Source organism: Suricata suricatta, chromosome X, assembly GCF_006229205.1.
Source record: "Suricata suricatta isolate VVHF042 chromosome X, meerkat_22Aug2017_6uvM2_HiC, whole genome shotgun sequence".
Lineage (NCBI taxonomy): Eukaryota > Metazoa > Chordata > Mammalia > Carnivora > Herpestidae > Suricata > Suricata suricatta.
The window spans coordinates 110,831,683-110,854,011 of record NC_043717.1 but is presented as its reverse complement, the minus strand read 5'-3'; the positions used below and the strand labels follow the sequence as shown (position 1 = coordinate 110,854,011).

At 40.1% G+C, this 22,329-nt stretch overlaps 1 protein-coding gene and 1 pseudogene across 4 annotated transcripts in view; one reads left to right on the top strand and one right to left on the bottom strand.

Moving 5' to 3' along the window:
• The window catches only part of BRCC3 (BRCA1/BRCA2-containing complex subunit 3), a 49,062-nt gene that overhangs the window by 6,215 nt on the left and 20,518 nt on the right, over positions 1 to 22,329 (bottom strand). The window contains exon 8 of one of the 4 annotated variants that reach the window (XM_029929894.1): positions 13,753 to 13,827. The exons of the other annotated variants lie outside the window; for them this stretch is intronic. Coding sequence (XP_029785754.1) covers positions 13,753 to 13,827 — 75 coding nt within the window. The remainder of the gene's footprint in view (positions 1 to 13,752; positions 13,828 to 22,329) is intronic. 4 annotated transcript variants of the gene reach the window in all.
• LOC115284283 lies at positions 5,562 to 6,188 on the top strand (annotated as a pseudogene).

The following is a 22,329-nucleotide window of genomic DNA, read 5'->3' as shown; positions in this document are numbered from 1 at the left end:
GCGCCCTCATTTCCCCTGCAACGCTCCTGCCGTGGAGGCCACTGCTCTACTCTCTGCTTCAATGAGTTTAACTGTTTTTACTTGTTTCAACATCCACTCACAGAACTTAAGGTTGCTTTTTTATATCTGGACTATTGTGAATAATACTTCATGAATATGGGAGCGCAGATATCATTTTGAGACCCATATTTTATTTTCTTTGGATATATAGCAAGAAGGGGGTGTTTTTAATGCCAAATGGTCATAATCATAAGTATTCTATAGTCCTAATAGAAATTGTAGGGTGCGCCCTACTCAGAGATGAGACATTCCTGTTATTCATTTATTAGCTCAACTTCAATGTGGACTGACTTCAAACTGAGCTCATCTGAGGAGCAAATTAGAAGCACATCTGCAGAGTCAATATTCTCTACTCTCCTAGAAAATCTGAAGCCACTTTCATAAACTTAATAGAAGACTTGAGAGCATAAGATGCTTATGCTTATTCCCCAGATGAGGGGAAAGGGGGAAGAGCTAACTGACGCTGGCTTTGGGTGAGTAGTTGCCAGTGGCGTTGAACACACTGACCACAAAGCCTGGGGAAGAGTAACTGCGGGCTCTTCAGTGATTCATCAGATTCATTACATAGATGGGATTACTCATATCCATTCTCATTTGTTCAAACCCAGTGTTCCTCAGCGGTCCTCACGTCCCATTCTCTCCCCGGGAGGGAAATAGGTAAGAAATTCACAAACACTTGTATTTTCATGCTAGAGTGGGAGAAACAAACATGCTTGTTACTGAGGCCAACCAATCCACTTCTCACCTACTTCTCCCCCCAAATACACCTAAACTCCACCTAACGGGGGTTCAGCGGAGCATGCGGGCTGAGGGCCGCTGGCACTGTGGGGCCTCACTGGCACACGGCAAAGCAGCGGCACATCTAGCTCCCCTCTCTCTTTCCCAGCCAGCAGAATGTGTCCGGGCTCGATACCACAACATAGGCAGGACACAACGAACAGGGACTTCCAAGCACCCCTCCTCACACCCAGGTACTCAGGGAGAAAGTCATGAAAGTATGTCCTAGCTGCTTTTGGTCTGTAATGCACACTGACTGTTATTATTTTTTATAAATAAATATTTATCTCTTGAAAGAGAGAGAGAAACAGTGTAAGCTAGGGAGGGGCAGAGGAAGAGAGAGAGAGAGAAAGAATCTGAAACAGGCTCCAGGCTCTGAGCTGCCAGCACAGAGCCTGACATGGGGCTTGAGCCCACAGACAGCAAGATCATGACCTGAGCTGAAGTCAGATACTTAACCAACTGAGCCACCAGGCACTCCTTTATTTATTTGAGAGAGGCAGAGAGAAAGAGTAGGAGCAGGGGAGAGGCAGAGGGAGAGGGATTGAGAGAGTCCCAAGCAGGCTCCACACTGTCAGCCCAGAGCCCGACATGAGGCTTGAACTCACGAACCATGAGATCATGACCTGAGCCGAAAAGAAGAGTCAGACAGTTAACCAACTGAGCCACCCAGGCGCCCCACAGCGACTGTTATTACTGATGATTCCAAAAACCTGGAAGAACTCAATGTCCTGCTACTGTAAGGCTATTTAATAGGGTTTCCTACTGAGTTTGTTGGGACCATGAGCAGAAATGGCTCCAGTGGCCCACTGGGACCGGACACACATTTTCATAAACTCCTACTAGAAATAGCTGGAGCCTCCGTCAGTGCACTCAAAACTGTCGTCCCACCACCCGTGGAGGGGGAGATGCAAAGTGTAGGGCAGAGATCCCGCTTCTGCTACCAAACTGCAGGCGGGCCCAGAGGAGCAGGGTCCGAGCTGCACAGGAAGTGTGGGGCTGTGACTGTACTTTCCTCTTCCTCGGATTTTCTCAATAACATTCTCTCTTCTGTAGCTTGCAGTAGAGAATCCATACCATACAAAACATGTGCTAATTAGCAGTTTATGTTACTGGATTAGGCTTCAAATATACAAACAATAAAAAGAGTGGCAATGGAAAAAACAAATCCAAAAAAAGAATCTCACCTATACCCAACTTCCTTCCCATCTCTGACCCTCCAACATGCTGTTTCCACTACCTGGAGTTTTCCCGAGTTTTACTTGGCTAACTTTTACTCATCCATTACAAACCAGCTTAAGAATGCTTTCTTCAAATACCAAACAATTTCACTTATATGTGAAATCTAAAAAAAGAAAATAAATAAGCAAAATGAAACTAACAGATATAAGAAACAGAGTGGTAATTGCCAGAGGGGAAGGGGTAGGGGGATGGGCAGAATGAATGAAGAGGATCGAGAGGTACAGACCTCAAGTATAAAATAAAGAAGTCCTGGTGATGTAATGTACAGCATGGCGACTATAGTCAACAACACTGAATCACATACTTGAAAGTCGCTAAGAGAACTGAACGTGAAACTTCTCATGACAAGAAAAATAATTAATAAAATTAACAAACCTTTAGCCAGACTTATCAAAAAGAAAGGAGTAAGGACCCAAATCAATAAAATCACAAATGAAAGAGGAGAAATAACAACCACCATGCCAATATAAACAATTATAAAAGAATATTATGGAAAACCATATGCCAACAAAATGGACAACCTGGAAGAAATGGATAAATTCCTAGAAACTTGTAAACTACCAAAACTGAAATAGGAAGAAACAGAAGGCTTGTACAGACCTATAGCCAGCAAATAAATTGAATTAGTAATCAAAATCTTCCAGCAAACAAAAGTCCAGGATCAGACAGCTAGACAGGTGAATTCTACCAAACATTTAAAAGGATGAAGGACCTAAATGTGTGACAGGAAACCATAAAAACTCTAGAGGAGAAAGCAGGAAGCAGCCTCCTTGACCTCAGTGACAGCAAATTCCTACCCAACACATCCCCAAAGGCAAGGGAATCAAGAACAAAAATGAAGTGTTGGGACCTCAAGATAAAAAGCTTCTGCACTGCAAAGGAAACAATCAAGAAAACTAATAGGCAACCAATAGAATGGGAAAAGATAGTTGCAAATGACATATTGTATAAAGGGCTAGTATCCAAAATCTACAAGGAACTCACCAAACTCCACACCCGAAAAACAAATAATCCAGTGAAGAAACGGGCAGAAAACATGAACAGACACTTCTCCAAAGAGGACATCCAGATGGCCAACAGGCACATGAAACGATGCTCAGCATCACTCAGCATCAGGGAAACACAAATCAAAACCACACGGAGATACCACTTCACAATAGTCAGAGTGGCTAAAATGAACATATATATATATATATATATATATATATATATACACACACACACACACACAATGTATATACATTTGACACACACACACACATATATATGTGTGTATATATATATATTCACAATGGAATACTACACGGCAATGAGAAAGAATGAAATCTGGCCATTTGTAGCAACGTGGATGGACCTAGAGGGAGCCATGCTAAGCGAAATAAGTCAGGCGGAGAAGGACAGATACCATATGTTGTCACTCAGAGGTCTAACAGGAGAGACCTAACTGGGGACCATGGGAAGGGGAAAGGGGGAGGGAAGAGTTAGGGAGAGGGAAGGAGGCAAATCATGAGAGACTCTTGAATACTGAAAACGAACTGAGGCTGAAGAGGGAGGGGGGAAGGGGAAGTGGGTGGTGGTCATGGAGAGGGGCACTTGTGGAAAAGAGCACTGGGTGTTATATGGAAACCAACTTGGTAATAAACTATTTAGAAAAAAAGAGTTAATACCTCTTCTTCTCAAACTATTCCAAAAAGTAGAAATGGGAAAAAAAAAACCTTCCAAATTCATTCTGTGAGTCCAGCAATTACCCTGATACCAAAAGCAGACAAAGACTCCAGTAATAGAAAATTACTCAGCCATGAGAAAGAATGAAATCCTGCCATCTGCAAGAACGTGGATGGAACTAGAGGGTATTATGCTGAGTGAAATAAGTCAGTCAGACAAAGAGAGATATCATATGTTTTCACTCATATGTAGAAATTGAGAAACTTAACAGAAGACCATGGGGGAAGGGAAGGGGAAAAATAGTTACAAACAGAGGGGGAAGCAAACTCATAAGAGACTCTTAAATACAGAGAACAAACAGGGTTGATGTGGGGTCAGGGGAGAGGGAGAAGTGGGTGATGGGCATTGAGGAGGGCACCTTTTAGGATGAGCACTGGGTGTTGTATGTAAGCAATGCATCATGGGAATCTACTCCCAAGCCAAGAGCACACTGTATACACTATATGTTAGCCAACTTAACAATACATTATATTAAAAAAAAAAAGAATGACAATAAAGATGGATGCAAAAATTCTCAATAAAATACTTGCAAACCAAATCCAACACTACATTAAAAAAAAATCACTCACCACTATCAAGTGGGATTTATTCCTGGGCTGCAACACTGGTTCAATATGCACAAATCAACCACATTAGTAAAAGGAAGGATAACAATCACATGATCATTTCAATAGATGCACAAAACGCATTTGACAAAGTACAACAGCCATTCACGATGAAAGCCCTCAAAAAATTAGGTTTAGAGGAAACACATCTCAAAATACTAAAGGCCATATAAGAAAAAACTCACATCTAATGTCATCCTCAATGGGAAAACCTGAGAGCTTGTCCTCTCTGCTCAGGAACCAGACAGGGATGTCCATTCTCACCGCTGTTCTTTTTTTTATTATTATTTTTTAACATTTATTCATTTTTGAGAGAGAGAGAGTATGAGTGGGAGAGGGGCAGAGAGTAAGGGAGACAGAAAATCGGAAGCAGGCTCCAGGCTCTGAGCTGTCAGCACAGAGCCCAAAGTGGGGCTCCAACCCACGAGCAGTGAGATCTGACCTGAGCCGAAGTCAGACGCTTAACCGACTGAGCCCCCCAGGCGCCCCCCACTACTGTTATTTAACATACTACTGGAAGTCCTGGCCTCAACAATCAGTCAACACAAAGAAATAAGGAAGGAAGATGTAAAACATTCACTATTTGCAGATGACATGACATTCTATATAGAAAACCCAAAAGACTCTACCAGAAAAGTGCTAGAACTGATAATGAATTCAGTGAAGTCACAGGATACAAAATCAACATACAGAAATCTGTTACATTTCTATGTACCAATAATGAAGCAGCAGGAAGAGAAATGAAGGAATCAATCCTATCTATCTATCTATCTGTCTCTTGGGGGGGAGAGAGAGAGAGAGAGAGAGAGAGAGAGAGAGAGAGGTACAAATGGTGGAGACAGGCAGTGGGAGAGTGAAAGAGAATTCCAAGCAGGTTCCACGCTGACATGGAGCCCAATGCAGGGCTTGATCCCACGAACCTGGGATAATGATCTGAGCCAAAGTCAAAGGAGTTGGATGCTTAACCGACTCAGCCACCCAGGCACCCCAGAATCAATCCCCTTTATAATTATACCAAAAAGAGAAGGGTGGGCACAGGTCCTCAAAGGCGCACTGCGGCACATCAGATAAAGAGAAACTTTGGGGCCCCGAGTGTCAGCTGGCGGGGCGTTCGGTGGGCTCTTCAGGCCCAGGTCTTGAGACTCCGCCGCTCCAGGAAGCGCGATGTCAAAGCCGCCACCCAAACCGGTCAAACCAGGGCAAGTTAAAGTGTTCAGAGCTCTTTATACGTTTGAACCCACAACTCCAGATGAATTGTACTTCGAGGAGGGTGATATTATCTACATGACTGACGTGAGTGATACCAATTGGTGGCAAGGCACCTCCAGAGGCAAGACTGGCCTAATCCCGAGCAGCTATGTGGCCACGCAGGCAGAATCCATTGACAATCTGTTGCACGAAGCTGCAAAAAGGGGCAACTTGAGCTGGTTGAGGGAGTGTTTGGACAACCGAGTCGGCGGCGTGCACGGCTTGGACAAAGCCGGGAGCACTGCCCCGTACTGAGCCTGCCACGGGGGCCACAAAGATACAGTGGAAATGCTGCTCACTCAGCCAAACATTGAACTGAACCAGCCGAACAAGTTGGGAGACTCAGCCTTGCACGCCGCTGCCTGGAAGGGTTATGCAGATATTGTCCAGTTGCTTCTGCAAAAAGGTGCAAGAACAGACTTAGGAAACAACGAGAAGAAGCTGGCCCTGGACATGGCTACTAATGCAGCTTGTGCATGTCTCTTGAAAAAGGAACAGGGAACAGATGCCGAGGGGTGTCTTGATGACTAAGACTCAGATTAATTCCCTCTGGAGCTTTGAGATCTAAAACTTCTGTTGCCTTTGCCAGAAGAGTGTTGGTAACTGTTTTTTGGTTGTTGGTGGTGGGTTTTTGTTTTTGTTTTTGTTTTGAAGTCTGTATGAACACGGAAGTATTGCACTGTGTTTGAGTAGAACATGTAAATGGGTAGGTTCTCACCTTCAGTTTGCCAATAAGCGACTGGATATTTTGCTGTATAAAGTACATTTTTGTTCATCAGAGTAGAGCAAGAAGAGATTATTTCTATTTATCAAGCTAAAGGAATTTTAAGAATTTTTTACTTTAAAAAATCTGATTTTTTTAAGTTAAAGTTCTTTACCTCAAGGATTGGCATATTTTTAATGGACTTTTCTTTCAAGGGGAAAATGCTTGTTCTAATAATGAACCAAAAGACTTAACAGAAAATCATCAGCTATTCTGACAAAAATAAACATTTTTAAGAGAGTGTAAAAAATATTATACCAAAAATAATAAAATACCTAGGAATAAACCTAACCAAAGAGGTGAAAGACCTGTACTCTGAAAACTATAAAACACTGATGAAAGAAACTGAAGCCACCACAATGACCTGGAAATACATTCCACACTTATGGATCAGAAGAATATTGTGAAAATGTCTATAATACCCAAAGCAGTCTACACATTTCATGCAATCTCTATCAAAATAACACAGCATTTTTCACAGAGCTAGAACAAATCATCCTAAAATTTGTGTGGAACCACAAAAAACTATAAATAACCAAAGCAACCTTGAAAAAGCAAAATAAAGCTAGAGGCATCACAATTCCAGACTTCAAGTTATAGTACAAAGCTGTAGTCATCAAGACAGTATGGTACTGGCACAAAAATAGACACACAGATCACTACAACAGAATAGAAAACCCAGATATGAACTCACAACTATATGGTCAATTGATCTTTGACAAAGCAAGAAAGAATATCCAATGGAAAAAAGACAGCCACTTCAACAACTAGTTTTGGGAAAACTGGACAGCAACATGCAAAAGAATGAAACTGGACCACTTTCTTACACTATACACAAAACTAAATTCAAAATGGATGAAAGACCTAAGTGTGAAACAGGAAACCATAAAATCCTAGAGAACACAGGCAGTAACTTCTTTGACCTCAAATTTAGCAAATTCTTATGAGATATGTCTCCTGAGGTAAGGGAAACAAAAGCAAAAATAAACTATTGGGACTTCATCAAACTTAAATACTTCTGCACTGCAAAGGAAGCAATTAACAAAACTAAAAGGCAACCTTTGGAACGGGAGAAGATATTTGCAAATGAAAAATCTGATAAAGGGTTAGTATCCAAAATATAAAGGACTTATAAAACTCAACACTCAATGAATCAATAATCCAATTAAAATGGGCCGAAGACATGAATACCCATTTTGTAAAGAAGACATCCAGATGGCCAACAGACACATGAAAAGATGCTCAACCTCACTGATCATGAGGGAAATGCAAATCATAGCTACAATGAGCCATCACCTCACACTTGTCAGAGTGGCTAAAATCAACAACACAAGAAACAACAGGTGTTGGCGAGGATGTGGAGAAAGGGGAACCCTCTAGTACTGTTGGTGGGAATGCAAACTGGTGCCTCCACTGTGGGAAGCACTACAGAGGTTCCTCAAAGAGTTACAAATAGAACTACCTTATGGTCCACCAGTTGCACTACTAAGTATTTACCCAAGGAATACAAAAATACTAATACAAAGGGCATCATGACCCTGATGTTTATAGCAGCATTATCTACAAGAGCCAAAATATAGAAACAGCCTAAGTGTCCATCGACTGATAAATGGATAAAGAAGACGTGATGCACGTGCATGTGCACACACGCGGGCGCGCACACACACACACTGGAACATTACTTGGCCATAAAAAAGAATGAAATCTTGCCATGTGCAAGATTGCCGTGTGCAATGACATGGATGGAGCTAGGGTGCATTATGCTAAGCAAAATAAAACAAAGACAAATACCATATGATTTCACTCATATGTGGAATCAAAGAAACAACAAAAGAGCAAAGTGAAGGAGAGAGAGAGAGAGAGAGAGAGAGAATCCAAGAAACAGACTCAACTACAGAGAACACACCGAGGGTCACCAGAGGGGAGGTGGGTGGGAGATGAGGGGACTAGGTGATGGGGACAAAGGAGGGCACGTGGGGTGATGAGCACCAGGTGTTGTACCGAAGTGTTGAATTACTATGTAGCACACATGAAACTAAGATTACACTGGAAGTTAAATAACTGGAATTTACATTAAAACTTGAAAAAATAAAATAAGGGGGAAAATCTGGGTGAAAATATACCAAAAACAAACAAACAAAAAAAAACGACATGGTGGACTTCCTGACCCCTGATCCTGCCGTATCACTACTCCCGCGTACCATGTACCTGACATAGTTCTGCCCAGGCTCTTCAGTTTTAGCCGTCCTGAATCTCTGTATTTTGTTTGACTCTTGAATATAGCATACCGTTGGTTTTGTCTTTAGTATCTAATTTTAAAACCATTTTCTTTAATCGGCAAGTTCATCTAATTATGAGATAAATAAGCCCTGGGGATGTAATGTGCAACATGAAGACTATAGTTAACAATACTGTATTATAGGGGCACCTGGGTGGCTCAGTCAGGTGAGCATCGGACTCTTGATTTTTGGCTCAGGTCATGATCTCACAGTTCACTGGATCAAGCCCCGTATCCGGCTCTGCACTGACAGCTGAAGCCTGCTTGGGATTCTCCTTCGCTCTCTCCGTCTACCCCTCTCCCCAACTTGCATGCTCCCTCTCTTGTTCTCTAAGACAGACAAAAACAGTACCATATTATATGTTTGAAAGTTACTCAGAGAGTACATGTTAAAAGTTCTCATCACACACACAAAAGAAACAATTTGTAACTCTGCAAGATGGCCCATGTCAACTAAACTTGTGCCACTTATTTTGTAGTATATACATATATCGAATCATTATGCTCTATACCTGACACTTACACAATGTTTGATAATTATATCTCAATAAAGCTGAAAAACAAATAAATAGATAAATAATCTGTGGATTAATGAGGAAATCAAAAGGAAAATTACAAAATATTTTGAACTGAATAAAAATCAAAACAGCAAGATTTGTGGATACAACTAAAGGAACACTTGGAAACTTACACAAATTTATATAGAAAAAAATAAAATAGATATTGAATAAACTCCGTTTCCATTCACCTTAATAGAAAAAAGAACAAGTGAAGCTTAAAGTAAGCAGAAAAAGGGTGCCTGGGTGGCTCAGTTGGCTAAGCATCTATCTTCAGCTCAGGTCATGATCTTGCAGTTTGTGAGTTCAAATCCTGCATTAGGTGGGCTCAAGCCCTGCTTTGGATGAACACGAGTCTCGCTTCTTTCTTTCTTTCTTTCTCTCCCTCTCTCTACCGTTGCTTACTTGTGCCCTCTCTCTCTCTCAATTAAAACACAAAGTGAGCAAAAAGAAGGAAATCACATGAGAGTTGATATAAATGGAACAGTACACAGAAAAAGAGAGAAAACCCATGAAACCAAAGGTTATTCTTTGAGATATCCAGTAAAACTCTTACTTCTATCCAGATTTATCAGAAAAGATAAATTATAAATATAGCAATGAGAGAGATGACATTACTATGATTTTATAGATAATAAACAATAAAAATTACCCTAACAAGTTGATGCCAATAAATTCAACCATTTAGAGAAAATGAATAAGTCCTTTGAAAGACACAAATTACCACAGCCTATTCAAGAGGTAATATATAACCTGAATAGCCCTATATCTATTAAATAAATCAAATTGGTAGTTAAAAATCTTCCTACAATGAATACTCCAGGCCCAGAAGGTTTTTCTGGTGAATTCTACCAAATACTTAAGGAAGAAAGAAATTCAATTCTACAAAAACTCTCCCATTAAATTGAAAAGGAGGCAATATTGCTGAACTTGCTTTCTGAAGCCAGCATTGCTCTTATACCAAAGCCAGAGAAACACTTTACAAGAAAACCACAAACTAGTATCTCTCATGTATATAAAATTGTGAACAAAATTTTAGCAAATCAAATCCAGCCTTACATAAAATGGATTATTCATCATGAATGATAGAGGTTTTTTCCAGAAATGCAAAGTTGGTTTGGCAATCCAAAAAAAAAATCAGTCAATGTAATTCATCAATATTAACAGACTAAAAAAGAAAAGCACCATAGGATCATTTTAATAGATACAAGTAAGCATTTGATAAAATGCAACATTTATTATTGATGAAAAAGAGAACTGTCAGTAAACTAGGAATAGAAAGAAACTTCCTCAAACCAATAAGGGAACAACCCTTGAGGTCACATCACACTTAATAGAAGACGGAATGGTTTCCCCCAAAGATCGGGAGCAGAGCTATAATGACTTCTCTCACCAGGTGTATTGAGCAGTTTACTAGAGATTCCAATGAGTGCAGTAAGGTAAGAAAAATAAACAGAAGCATCCAGATTAGAAAGAAAGAAGTAAAAGAGCCATTGTTCACAGATGACAATCTATGTGGGTAATCCAATGGACTCCTCAAAAAAGGTACTAAAATTAACAAGTAAATTTAGCAAGGTAGGATATAAACTCAATATCGAAAATCAATTGTACTTTTATATACTAGCAATGAACAATAGGAAATTGAAATTAAAACAATAGCATTTACAATAGGATAAAGATATGAAATGTATAGGGATAAATATGACAAAAGATATGCAAGAACTTGTATGCTGAAACCTACAAAGCATTGTTGAGATGATCAAAGACCTAAATAAATGGAGAGATATACCATGTTCATAAATTGGAACTCTCAATATTATTAAGATGTCAATTTGCTCCCAAATCAATATTCAGCATAATCCCAATCAAAACTATCAGCAGGCTGTTTTGGAAAACAGCCTGGAAATTTCTTAAAAAGTTAAGTATACATGTACATGTAATTCAGCCAGTCTGCTCCTAAGTATCTCCCTAAGGGAAGAGAGAGCACATATCCACACAAAGACTTGTACACAGAGGTTCAAAGTAGCTTTATTTGTAATAAACCAAGACTGCAGCTAACTCAAATGTCTTATCAACAAGCAAAGGGATAAAGAAACTATGATAATATTTATACAATTTAATACTTTTTTGTAATAAAAGGTGTAAACTACTGATACATGCCATTCATACATGGCTGAATCTGAAAATAATTCTGGTGTATGAAATGTGACAGACAAAAGGATATATTCTATGATTCTATATATGCATATTTTCCCATAGACGATGCAAACTACTCTACAGTGACCACAGATCGGGGTTTCCTGGGGTTGGAGAAGGGATAGGGAGTGATGAGACGGAGGAATTACAAAGGGACACTAAGAACATGGTGAGGGTGATGGATATTTTCATTATCTTGATTGCGGTGATGGTGTATACACGTGTGCCCCTGAAAACTTATGAAATTATATACTTTTGCTTTAAGAAATGTATTGTTTGATCTTTACATCATTTTATTTTTTAATATAATTTATTGTCAAACTGGCAAATTATAACTTTAAATGTGCATAGTTTATTGTATGTCAATTGTACCTCAGTAAAGCTGTTAAAAAATAAAAGGCACCAGGGCTTCTTGGAGAAATGCTGATTCCAGGGCGAATCCAGGAAAGAACAAGATGAAGGCGGAAGGTCTTGTGCCAGACAACCGAGCAGGACTCAAGGAACAAGGAGAACTTGGCAAAGCAACACGGGAGGAGCCGCCACTGGTTGGTTCTGAAACAATGTGTGCCTCAAAAGAGCTAATGATAATCATGGATTAAAACCTATTGAATCAAATAAGAATACGCATATACATATGAATATAAATAAATGAGGGGCGTCTGGGGGGCTCAGTCGGTTAAGTGCCCGACTTCAGCTCAGGTCACCATCCCATGGTTTGTGGGTACGCGCTCCGCATTGGGCTCTCTGCTGTCAGCACAGAGCTGCTGCTCTGAACCCCTCTCTCTCAGCCTCTCCCCGGCTTGCACGGGCACGCACATACTTTCCCTCTCTAAAATAAATAAACCTTAAAAAGTTTTAATAAGTAAATGAATAAATAAACAAATGGGCAGGGAAAGCCGTTCCTGGGAGTAGAATGCCAACTGGCAAATGTAAAAGGAATGATGGAATTAGAAAACTGATTTTGAGAACCATCTTAGTAAATAAGTGATTTAGGAAGGAATCTTTGATGAACGCTACAAGTCCCCACAATATACTTGTTAATTTCAAGGTAGGAAGAGTAACCGCACAGGGGAGAAACCTCATAGACGCTGCCTTAAGCATCTGGTCAGAGCTGAACCCACCAGCAGTGGGACAAACTGATCCCACGGGCCTCTGTATGCAAATCACCGAGAAGGGTACAGCGTCGCTTCTGCGCTGCTATTGCCGGAAGTGCTTCATCTGAGTCTTATTATGATAAAGTGAACAACAGTTCAAAATGAGGGACATCTTCCCAAATAACTGGCCTACAATCTTAAAAGATACTATGTCCATAGAATACGAAAGAATTGTTTCAGATCGAAGGAGACTAGAGTCATGATAACGACGTGCAGCGTGTGAAGCTGCAACACTGGAATGTTATTAGGAAAGCTGGTAAAATTTGGGTACTATCCGTGGAGTACGCAACAGTACTGTATGGATTTTAATGTCCTGAAACTGGGTATTTTACTTCTGTTATGAAAGAGAATATACCAGTTCTTTAGGAAATGTCCATTATGTGTGTAACTTACTCTCTCCTGGTTCCGGAAAAACTATCCATAGATATAAAGAAAACAATGATAATGGAAATATGACAAATTTTTGACATTTGAGGAACCTGGGTAAAGGATACACAGGAATCCTTTGTACTATTTTTACAACTTTTCTGTAAATTTGAAATTATTTTTAAAAAGAATGTTAAAAGACATTAAGAGAAATAACTAAAAGAATCAAAGCAGTGAATACAACTTCTAAAACAGAAAAAAACAGAAAACTCGGCCAGTGTAACAAATGTCAGGAAACACAAGGAATTAAACAGAAAGCAACAAAGGTCACTGCAGGAACACTGCCACATAGATGACCATGATAATAAAGTGACTGCATTACAATTACACTCCCCTATTAATAGACAGGTGTTCTGATTGTTTAAAACCAAATAACTCAAGATCTTGCTATATTCTATTTACAAGAAACATACCTGAAATAAAATAAGTGAGGAAGGTTGAGAATAAAAGTTATAAACGGAAAACGCTACGAATAAGCACTGCAACATGCAGCAGGCAGTTCCAGAAACTGCTGACTAAGCCAAACGTCCGGCGCACCTTCCTCCTCGGGAACACAACGCCACCTTTCAGGCAAAGCTACCCGACAGGCCTCCCTGGTAGCGTAGCTGGGGCTACTTCACCAAGCTCTGCCAACGAGAAGGGGATGGGATGGTCTTCGGGGACCTCTGAGGTCATTGCAAGAAACTGGTGGAGCTAGGACAGGCCTTTTGTGCCCTCCTACCTGTCATCTTCCTTCTGGCCCTCAAGGGAGTTGTGTTGGTTGGAACTCCAGAAGTCTCGTGGACCGTGAGGGGACCTTAGGGTGGAAACCACAGACCAAGATGGTGAAGCAGAAGATAGGCGCCCAGGTCCCTGATGACATCACAGAGCCCTGGAATCCCCATCTGCAGACTTCTACCCAAGAAAGAAATCATCTTTCTTGTTTAAACTGTTATTTATTAATTATTTTCCTAATATACGTAGTTCAACCTAAACCTGACAGGAACAATAATATTCTCTAGAAATATTTGAAGGCATACATAAATAAATGCACAAATGGGCAAAGGAGGCTATTTCATATTTGATGATGGAAAACACAACAGGACCATATAATAGTTATGAACCTTTATGTGCTCTTTATGCAATAACAGTACAGCTTCAAAATATATAAAGCTAACACTAAGCTATACAAGCTGATGGGAAGTTTATCTACATCTGTCTCAGATACGTACAATGAAACCCACAAACCATGAGAAAGGAGACAGGGATCATTACAACATAACTTAACTGGCTTATTCTAACTAGGGTATAAGGGACTTAGACCCAAGGGACAATATACATATTTTTTTTTTATCTGTATGAAAAAGCCAAGAAAAACTGGCCACATTTTAAGTCAGGGGCCCAGCAGACTTTTGATGAAAACTCCAGATAGTAAACGTTTGAAGGCCCAGAGTCTCTGGCACAGCCTCCTGGCGGTGCAGCTGAAGCCAGTAAACAAATGAGTGTAACTGTGTTTTGGTAAAACTTCAATTCCAAAATAGGCGCCGGGCCCATGTGGCCTATGGGCTGTTGTCTGTGAACCTCTTTTCTAGGTAACAAAGAAAATAGCAAAAAAATTCCATGAAGCCAATATCGCACAAGCCACAGTTACCATAATGTGGTAAAAATTAAAAGTATTAAATTAAAGTAATAGCAAAAACAAAAGAAACAAACAAAAACACACCCCCCTCCCAGATCAACAAATCTGGAAATTTTCAAATGCACTTCTAAATAACTACCCGCTAGTGAACGAGACAGTCTAGATCCCCACAACTGTGAGGGTAACAATCTCATGGGGAAAGAGACTGTAAATAATAAATGAATAACTAATTTATATTAGGGATGAAAGCTACAAAGAAAGTAAACAGGTTTTTAAAATAAACTACATATATCCTCAAGTACAAAGAATGGTAAACAGACAAAATGGCCAATTTTCTAAGAAATTGTAAATTACCATCACTGACATGAGGCATCTACAACAGTCGAACTCGTAGAAGCAGAGGATACAGTAGTGGCTGCCGGGCGGGGGGAGGTCGGGATCAGGGGGGTTGTTATCCAAGAGGCAGGAGGCTTTGCTTCTGCCACACGAATAAGTTGTAAAGACCTGCTGCACGACACGGTGCCTACAGGCGACAATACGGGACAGTGCATTTCAGCATCTGTTAAGACAGTACATCTCATGTTCTCTTCTTACCACAAAAACAAAATACAGTACATTTAAAGGAAGCCACAAGGCACACAAGGAAGCTTCAGCGCTACTGGATGTATCTATTACCCTGGTTGTGGTGACGGTGTCCCATGTATTTACATATGGCCAAACTCATCAAACTGTATACATCAAATATGTACACTTCTTTGTATATCAATCATGCCTTGATAAAGCTGTTTAAAAATGAACAATGAACAAATAAGCAAGAAAAAAAGGCACTGTGCAGCTAAAATAAGGTCTTAAAGATTAGGGTGGTTAAAATCCCCCTGAAAACTGAATGGGTGCCGTAATTTTCATTGTTTGTAGGTCTCTCCACTATTTTATATGTGATAAGACTCTAGATCATGTGTAACCCAAGAAAGTCAGAAGCAAAAAGTGTAAAGCAGAGTAAGCTAAGACAAAGGTGTCCATGGCCACACCACCCTGAACCGCCCGATCTCGTCTGATCTCGGAAGCTAAGCAGGCTCGGGCCTGGTTCGTATTTTTGGATGGGAGGAATCCAAACAAAGGACGAGAATGATCATCTGCTTCTAGCCCAGTCAAAGTTGATTCCTTGGGGCGCCTGCTGGCTCAGCTGCTTCCGCGCCCGACTCCTAACTTCTGCTCAGGTCATGATCGCGCAGCTCATGACACTAAGCCCTGTGTCAGGCTCCGCGCTGACAGCAGGGAGCCTGCTTGGGATTCTCTACCTCTCTCTCTGCCCCTCCCCCCCCTCAAAATAAGTAAATAAACATTAAAAAAACCTATTTCTATGAGGGCAGAAGCAGTGCTTCTGCAGATGATTTTCATGATCCTGTCAGTGCCTTCTTAAGTTAAATAGATTTGGGCCTTGACATTCTCAGAAGGAGACACAAGGGTAAGCTTTGGCCCTGCATTTGCCCAGCTGCGTGGCCTTGAATGAGCCACTATATTTCCACAGGCTCAAATTTAAGAAAGATCCTCAGTGAGTGACCTTTTAAAGCACCTTAGGCTCTAGTAAGTGAAAATTCAATTCTTTTTTTTTCCCATTATAGTAGCACTTCTTCACAGGATTAGCACCATTTACTGAGAACACAATGGCAAACACCTTGTGAAACTGCTGGAACTAACATGCACCCCCAAATAGAGTTTTCGGACTGCTAATCTTCACCAGCCTACAAAAATAACTGTTCTTAATACTTAAAATGGTTATAATTAAATCATTCACAAGTTGAGTTTTTCTGAGCCATCATTGTGAAAAAAATAAAATACTTTAAATACATAATTTTAAAGAGAGGTTCAATTGTGGATGAGGTGAGAACACAAGAGTTACTCTCTTACCAAGTTTCAAGTATACAAAATTCTTAACTATAGTCACGTTGCTGTACATTAGTTCTCCAGAGTTTACCTTGCATAACGGAGACTTTTACCTTTGACCACCATCTCCCCATTTCCCACACCTCTGAGCCCCAGCAACCACCACTCTACTCTCTACTCCTGCTGCTAGGACTTGGACTAGTTTAGACGGCATATATACGTGAGATGATTCAGTGTCTACCTTCTGCTTATTTCACTCAGTATGTCCTCCGGGTTCATCCGTGTTGTTGAACAGGTCAAGATTTTCCTTCTACATTAAGGCTCAATCATAGTCATTGTGTGTGTGTGTGTGTACACACCCTTGAAAATTAGTGACACTGAGCACCTTTTCAAATACCTGTTGACCATTTCTATGTCTTCTTTTGAGAAATGTAAAGTCCTTTGCATATTTAATAGCAACATACATGGGACTTGAGGGTATTATGCTAAGTGAAATAAGTCAGGCAGAGAAAGACAGATACCATATGTTGTCACTCATATGTGTTAACAGGGGACCGTAGGGGAGGGGGAGGGAGAAAAACAGTTGAGAGGGAGGGAGGCAACCATAAGAGACTCTTAAATACTGAGAACAAACTCAGGGTTGTTGGGGGAGGGGGAGAGGGGGAAATGGGTGATGGGCATGGAGGAGGGCACTTGTTGGGATGAGCACTGGGTGTTTATATGGAAATCAACTAGTCAATAAACTATATTTAAAAAAATAAAATAAAAGACTTAAAATTTTCAAAAAAATAAGTCTTTAATCCATTTTGGGTTGATTTTTCTATATACTGTAATTAAAGGGTCCAATTTCATTTTTCTAAATATGGATTTTTCAAAATCATGTATTCATTTTATTGTATATTCTTGGCATGCATGTTGAAGATCAGCCAACCACAGATGTGTGGATTTATTTCTAGGCCTTCAATTCTGTTCCACTGATCTAGAAGTCAATTTTCATATCAGAATCATATTTTTTTATTACAGTAGCTTTAAAATATATTTACACATCACTAAGTGTGACGCCTTCACCTTCATTCTTGTTCAGAATCGCTTTAGCTATTTGGGGTGTTTTGTGATTCCATATGACTTTAGGATTGTTTTTTCTATTTCTGTAAAAAATGCCATTAGGATTTTAATAGAGAATGCACTGATATTTAGATCCCTTTCAGTAATATGGACATTTAATAATATTAATCCTTCCAATCCATGGACATGGCATGCCTTTCCATTTACCCATGTCTTTAATTTTCTTCCTTAATGTGTTTATAATTTTCAGTGTACAAGTCTTTGACTTTGGTTACACTTATCCCTAAGTATTTTATTCTTTTTGTTGGTATTATGAATGGGATTGTATTATTAATTCCATTTTTGGATAGTTTGTTGTTTGTGTATAGAAACACAGCTGATTTTAATATATTGGGTCTGTAGTCTGCAACTTAACGGAATGTCTTCGTTCTAATCAGTTTGTTGTTATTGTTGTTGAGTCTTTGGGATTTCCAACATATGTGATCACGTCATCTGTGATCTGAGAAAAAGTTTACTCCTGATTTGAATACCTGTTCTTTCTTTCATAGGATTGCTCCAACACATCCAGCACTATGTTGACTAGAAGTGGCAAAAGTGGACATCTTTGCCTTGCACTGAATCTCAGAGGGAAAGTTTTCAAATTTCCCCCCATTGATTATATATTAGCTGTGGGATTTTCATGTGTGGCCATTATTGTATTAAGTTCCTTCTGTACCTACTTTGTTGATTTTTAATGCTTTTTTCTCCATCAGTTGAGGTGATCATGTGGTTTTTAACCTTTCATTCTGTTATTACGATGTATCAAATGGACTTATTTGCTTCTGTTGAAGCATCCTTATATTCCAGGGATAAATCGCACTTGTACACTTGTTAATGGTGTATAACCCTTTTAATGTGCTGTTGAATTCTGTTTGATGGCATTTTATTAAAGATTTTTGCATCCCGGAGCGCCTGTGTAGCTCAGTCGGTTAAGCGTCTGACTTGTGATTTCGGCTCAGGTACTGATCTAACAGGGTGCAGCCTGCTGCCTGGGATTCTGTCTCCCTCTCTGTCTGCCCCTCCCCGACTTACTATTTCTCTCTCAAAGTAAATAAAAGTATTAGCATCCCTGTTCATTAGGGATATTCACCTGTATTATTCTCTTCTTGTGGTAGCTTTGTATGGTTGTCATTTCTTGATTTGTGTCCAACACATGCCGAATAAAAGCAACTGGTCTAAATATCCTCTAAGTATCTTTCTTATACGCAAAAGGCCTAATTTCTAGCTGGGTGCATTGACTAAAAATGTTTCTTAGCATCTCTTGCAGCTAATTATTACTGTACACCTGCTAGCTAATAAGACATTTACAAACAAGTTATATGTACTACCTGGAAGATTCCTTAAAAAGAAGGGGATCTTTCTTAAAAACTTCCATTTGATGTTGAGAGCATCATGGTAAGTCTGAACGTTTATCATCCTGCTTGGGCTATTTGGAGACCCTGCCCATGGAGGAACAAGATGGAAGATGCCTGTTGCCCCTAATAACAGCCATGTAGTGTCTACGTGTTGACTTCTTTTCTGTAATGGAGAATTTAACTCTACTTACGGGTACTATTTTTGCAGTATTTGCTTAGTTGCCAACCAAATGTAATTTTAACTGATACAACCTAATAAATTTTTATACACCCATTATGAACCTAAATAAAAACATTCTGATTATTTAACTTTAATTTTGTAGCTATGAACATAAGGCTTAACCCAAGGAATCTATCCATATATAACCCAAGGACTGTATCCATGTATAAATGCTAGACCTGAAAAAAATGTATGGAAAGGTTTTTGACTTTATTAGTGATCAACAAAATGTGAACTAAAGCCACAATGCAATAGTACTACGCACTCACCAGAATGGCAGAAACGAACAAGACACACAGTACCAATATTGGCAGGGATGTGGGAGAAGGAACTCTCCAATATTGCTGTTAGGAGTGAGACTTTGGGAAACTGTTGGTGTTATCCATTAAAGCTGAACATACGTATATATATTCCACTCCTCGGTATGCACCGAACAGAAATGCCCAACAAAGCACACTGTGATACACTTACACAGCAATGAGAGAAACAACATGGATGAATCTCATAAACAACACTGGTTGAAAGAAACCAGACAGGGACGCCTGGGGGGCTCAGCTGGTTGAGCATCCAACTCTTGATTTCAGGTCAGGTCATGATCCCAGGGTCGTGGAATCGAGCCCTACATCGGGCTCCAGGCTGAACGTGGAGCCTGCTTAAGAGTCTCTTTCTCCCTCTGCCTCTCTCCCCTGCTTGCACACACTCTAAAATAATAATAATAAAAAACCTAGACACAAAAGAGTACACATTGTATTACTTCATTTACATATGGCTCAAAAACAGGAGAAAGTAACCTATGATGTTAGAAGTCAAGATGATAGAAACTCAGGATTCCAGCAAAAACATGTGGCCCCAGAGCCATGTTCTTATTTATTATGATATATTGTCTTTCTAGAAAAGAGAAAAAATCCAACTCATTTTACAACTTAATAAAATAATCCTGATACTAAAACCGGACAAGAGAAATCCAAGACAAGAATACTCTGGGCTACTCTCATGTATGGACACAGATGCAACATTTTAAGCCAAATATTAACAAACAGTAACACGGTAAAGCAGGGCTTATCTCAGGAATGCAACAACAGCTTACTGTCTAAAAAGCTTTCTATGTAATTTTGCCTTTTTGCATAATTGCTCTTTTGGGACAAAAAGGTTTTCCTGTAAATCATGAACTAAAGGGAGAAACAGCCTCATTATAAATTCAGGACATGAGAAGCAGGCATTTGATAAAACAAGAGATACTCGTGATTAAAAATTCTCAGCAAACTAGAAATTTCCTTAAGTTAATGAAGGAATACAAGATGTCTGCCACAAAATCATAACATCCACCTTGACAGGACATCAGAAGTATTCCTGTTAGAGTCTGAACAAAGGTGATGTTTGCCACTCAGCTCTGCTGCTCAACTTTCATACGTGCGTCCATAGCAATGGGAGAAGAACGCTCCAAAACCCTTTGTCCTTCAAGGTGAGGAAATGACCTTAGATTAGGTTTCTAGCTCAGTTCCCATTCAAACCTGAGAAAGCTGGCCATCGGGTGTGTGACCAAGTGGCCCTGGCTTCCGACAAAACGTCCTGGGTGGTCTCCCGCATCTGGCTTAGGAGGGTACAAGGAAGACCCACAGCCGAGGCTTCCGGTTCCTGGGCCCGGGCCCAGGCACTAGGACAGGATCGGGTGGCCCCGAATCGTGTACACAGGACTTCTAAGCCACCGTGGCCCCCCACTCTCTCCCATCCCCACCCCATATGCTCCCATTCCTTCACTGCCTGTTTCCATGTCACTTTGTGGTCACAAATCAGTGCCGTGCAGCGACAACTGGAGATGTGAGTACAAGAGGTAAACCAAGTTAAAAACTCCAGATGAAACCGAAATGACAAAAGAAAACACTTAAGCCTATATTGATGGCCTCGAGGAAAAGAAAGGTCTTTTAAAGAACAGGGACAAAAGGCATAAATAAAATGATAACAAAGCCAGTCTGGAGGTAAATATGTGCAACACACCAGACAAAGGATGACATTTCCAGAATATATAAAGAAATCGTGCAAATCGGCATGAAAAAAACCCCAACGACTTTTTAGAGGCTGACAGATTGGCAAGAATGAATGTGTGACATTCAGAATGGCCCTCTGGGCCAACCTGGAGCAAGTCTCAATCTCTGAACTCGGTTCCTCATCAGTAAAAGGGGGCACAGTTTCCATTAGCAAGAACTTTTGTCCACGTCTTCCCAACATCTATGGTTTTTCTCCCCTAATTTGTTGATGTAATAAAGTACATTACACTTACATTTCCTGAAGCTGAAAGAACCTTGTACCTTCAACTGATTAAATATTAAACTGAACTTGCTCATTCTGTATTATTCCCTAATAACACTATTATATTTGGTTTGTCGGTATTTTATTGTGACTGTTTACACCTATAAGCAGTACTGCTCAGTAGTTTCCTTTTTTCTTCCTGTTTTTATATATTTATTTTTGAGAGAGAGACAGACAGACAGCATGAACGGGGGAGGGCAGAGAGAGAGAGAGAATCTGAAGCAGCTCCAGGCTCTGAGCTGTCAGCACAGAGCCCAACGTGGGGCTCAAACCCAGGAACCACGAGATCATGGCCCGAGCTGAAGCCGGACGCTTAACCTACTGAGCGCCCCCCAAGGCGCCCCAGTGGTTCCCTTTTTCTATGCTACCGCTAATCAGCTTTTGGTGCTAAAACTATTCCAGTTATTTTTAAAAATTGGGGAGCTTTCAACCTTTCTGAATGGTCTGGGAAAATCTGTAAGTTCAACTGGAACCATCAGTCCTTCAAAGGTTGCTCAGAATTCAGCTTTAAATCCACATAAACCTGATGCCTTTTAAAATCATAGATCCTTAATCACCATTTTCAGTCTCCGCTCTGATAATTGCACGAAAGAGACTTTCTATTTTTAAATCAGCTTTGGTATATTTTCCTAAGAAATCACCCATTTCCTTTAGATTTCCAAATTATTTGTCACAAATGTACTAATGACTTATAATTTATTTTTTTAATTTTGTCATATAGTCAAGTGTAGGGAGTACAGTTCGAAGAATTTTAACACATAGATTCCAGGAACCACTTTAACAAGCATACATTTTCCATCACCCACCCTG